General features: G+C 47.8%; 1 protein-coding gene across 3 annotated transcripts in view; it reads right to left on the reverse strand.

Annotated features, from left to right (window-relative positions):
• Nucleotides 1–1,078, reverse strand: part of ltbp3 (latent transforming growth factor beta binding protein 3) — a 172,437-nt gene extending 171,359 nt beyond the window's left edge. For 2 of the 3 annotated variants that reach the window (XM_043682671.1, XM_043682669.1), the window contains exon 1: nt 682–1,078. In XM_043682671.1, coding sequence (XP_043538606.1) covers nt 682–931 — 250 coding nt within the window. In that variant the 5' untranslated portion in view covers nt 932–1,078. The remainder of the gene's footprint in view (nt 1–681) is intronic. The other variant, XM_043682670.1, reaches the window with a different exon arrangement.
• Between the last annotated feature and the right edge of the window lie 1,096 nt (nt 1,079–2,174).

Here is a 2,174-nt window from a genome sequence, read left to right on the forward strand (position 1 = left end):
CAGGGATGTGCAGGTTTGGGTGGGTTGGCCGTGCTAAATTGTCCCATAGTGCCCAGGGGTGTGCAAGTTAGGGTGGATTGGCCATTGTATATTGTCCCATAGTGCCCAGGGATGAGCAGGTTAGGTGGCTTAGTCATGGGGAAATGTGGAGTTACAGGGATAGGGTGGGATGCTCTTCAGAGGGTCAGTGCAGACTTGATGGGCTGAATGTCCACACTGTACCGGTATAATATTTTAAAATTTCAAAAGTACACTTTTTTCATTTTAAAAAAGTGTTTGTACACACACAAATGGTTCTGTCCAGTAGCAATCAAGGAAACAAAAACACTGGAGCTTGACTCTATCCAAACAAACCATCTCTTCCACACGTAAGAGCACAGATGCGCGCTTCTGAGGCACTCGGAAGGTCCGAGAACTGAGGGTGACCCCCATTTAACTTCAGCAGGACGACAGTAACCGCAGGGAGGTGGACGGGATAGGGGGTAGTGATTCGCTGTGAAACTGTCATTCCTGCTAACCCTCTCCAGTCTTCCTATCCCTACCGACTATCTTCGGGCAAGACTGCCCCTGGACTGGGGAGATATCAGAGAAAGCTTGGAACGCAGCAGTGGGGGGGGAGTGGGGTGGGAGAGACAGGGGCAGGAGAGAGAGAGGGAGGTGTCAGTTAATGCTGTCACTTACCCACTCGGAAGCCAGAACCCGTCAGGGTATCAGCAACATGTCCATTCTCACTGATCAGGGTGGTAGTGTTACCCAGTTGGCAGCTGTCTTGGCACTGACCCTTCAGGCAAGTCCGCTGGCAGATGGTCGGCGTGAAGACCACCTTGAACCGTTCTTGCCATTGGTCGTTAGCTCGGACAGAGACCCACGCTAGACAAGCCAGTCCTAGACCCACCAACAAACCGAGAGTCTTTGAATCCATGGAACGCATATCAACATCCCCGGGTCCAGGAGAGAGAGGGAGGAGGTGGTTCTCTCTCTCTCTCTCCTTCTCTCGCTGCTGTCTTCACAAAAACTCCCCAACAACACACTGCACTCACAGAATGCTTGGTTTGACTAGAACTGTGGGACTGGCTCCAAATCTTACATTGGAAAGAAAGGGGGTGTGTCCTGGATTACACTCTGTTCCAAAAGAGACAGAAAAAAATATGCATTGCAGAACAAAAACAAAAAAAAATCCAAAGACGGTTTCAAATTGCAAAAAAAATTTTTTTTTAAAGTGTGTGTGTGCACTTTTTTGCAAAAAGAGCAGACCCCTAGACGTGATCTGGCAGTGGGCCAGGATAATTTTTTTTTTTAAAAAAAGGGTATTGCTGCGTTACTGAAGCTGGGATTTTGCAAACGCACTCCGGGGTCAGCTGTATATTGTCAGTCCTTCTTCCTGGAGCTCGGTGGATTTAGCACTGGATTTCCAGGTCAGGTTCCATGCAGTACTCTCCACTACGCCACCCACACTGACACCGTTCCCCTCGACTGCCCAGAAGTTTCCTCCTCCACCTCCTCCCGGAGCGATCCCAACAAACTTCAGTCCCCCAAACTAAAAAAAACAAAGGGATGTAATAGCAGCTCCCCTGGTTTCCTCAGCAATTTCTAGTTTTCAGAGTTCCCTTCGGATGCAGAAAAAGAAAACAATCCGTTGCTTTGATTTAGAATTGCATTTATTTGGACAGATTATAGCTCCGGTTCTGTCAATTTATCGCTTTATAAATTGAAATGAAAAAGTATCTATAGAAATAATCATCTCAGTGGAGACAACGCCACAGCCGTCAGCGGCAGGAGTGTGCAATTTCAGCGTGACAAGTTTACATAGGTACGTTTCAGTTTAAATATGGGGAGTTTACAGGAGGTATGCTCAGGTCTTTAATATGTTAGGATAGAATACTAAAATTCAAAATTAAAATACCGATTATTTCTCTGGGGAAACAACCATAGAATCCCAACAGTGTGGAATCAGGCCAATCGGCCCGTCGGGTCCACACCAAAAGCATCCCACCCAATCCCTGTAACCCTGCATTTCCCATGGCTAATCCACCAAGCCTGCACATCCCTGGACACTATGGGGCAGTTTAGCATGGCCAATCCACCCTAACCTGCACATCCCTGGGCACTATGGGACAATTTAGCACGGCCAATCCACCCTAACCTGCACATCCCTGGGCACTATGGGGCAATTT

This window comes from Chiloscyllium plagiosum, chromosome 45 (assembly GCF_004010195.1).
Source record: "Chiloscyllium plagiosum isolate BGI_BamShark_2017 chromosome 45, ASM401019v2, whole genome shotgun sequence".
Taxonomy (NCBI): Eukaryota; Metazoa; Chordata; class Chondrichthyes; order Orectolobiformes; family Hemiscylliidae; genus Chiloscyllium; species Chiloscyllium plagiosum.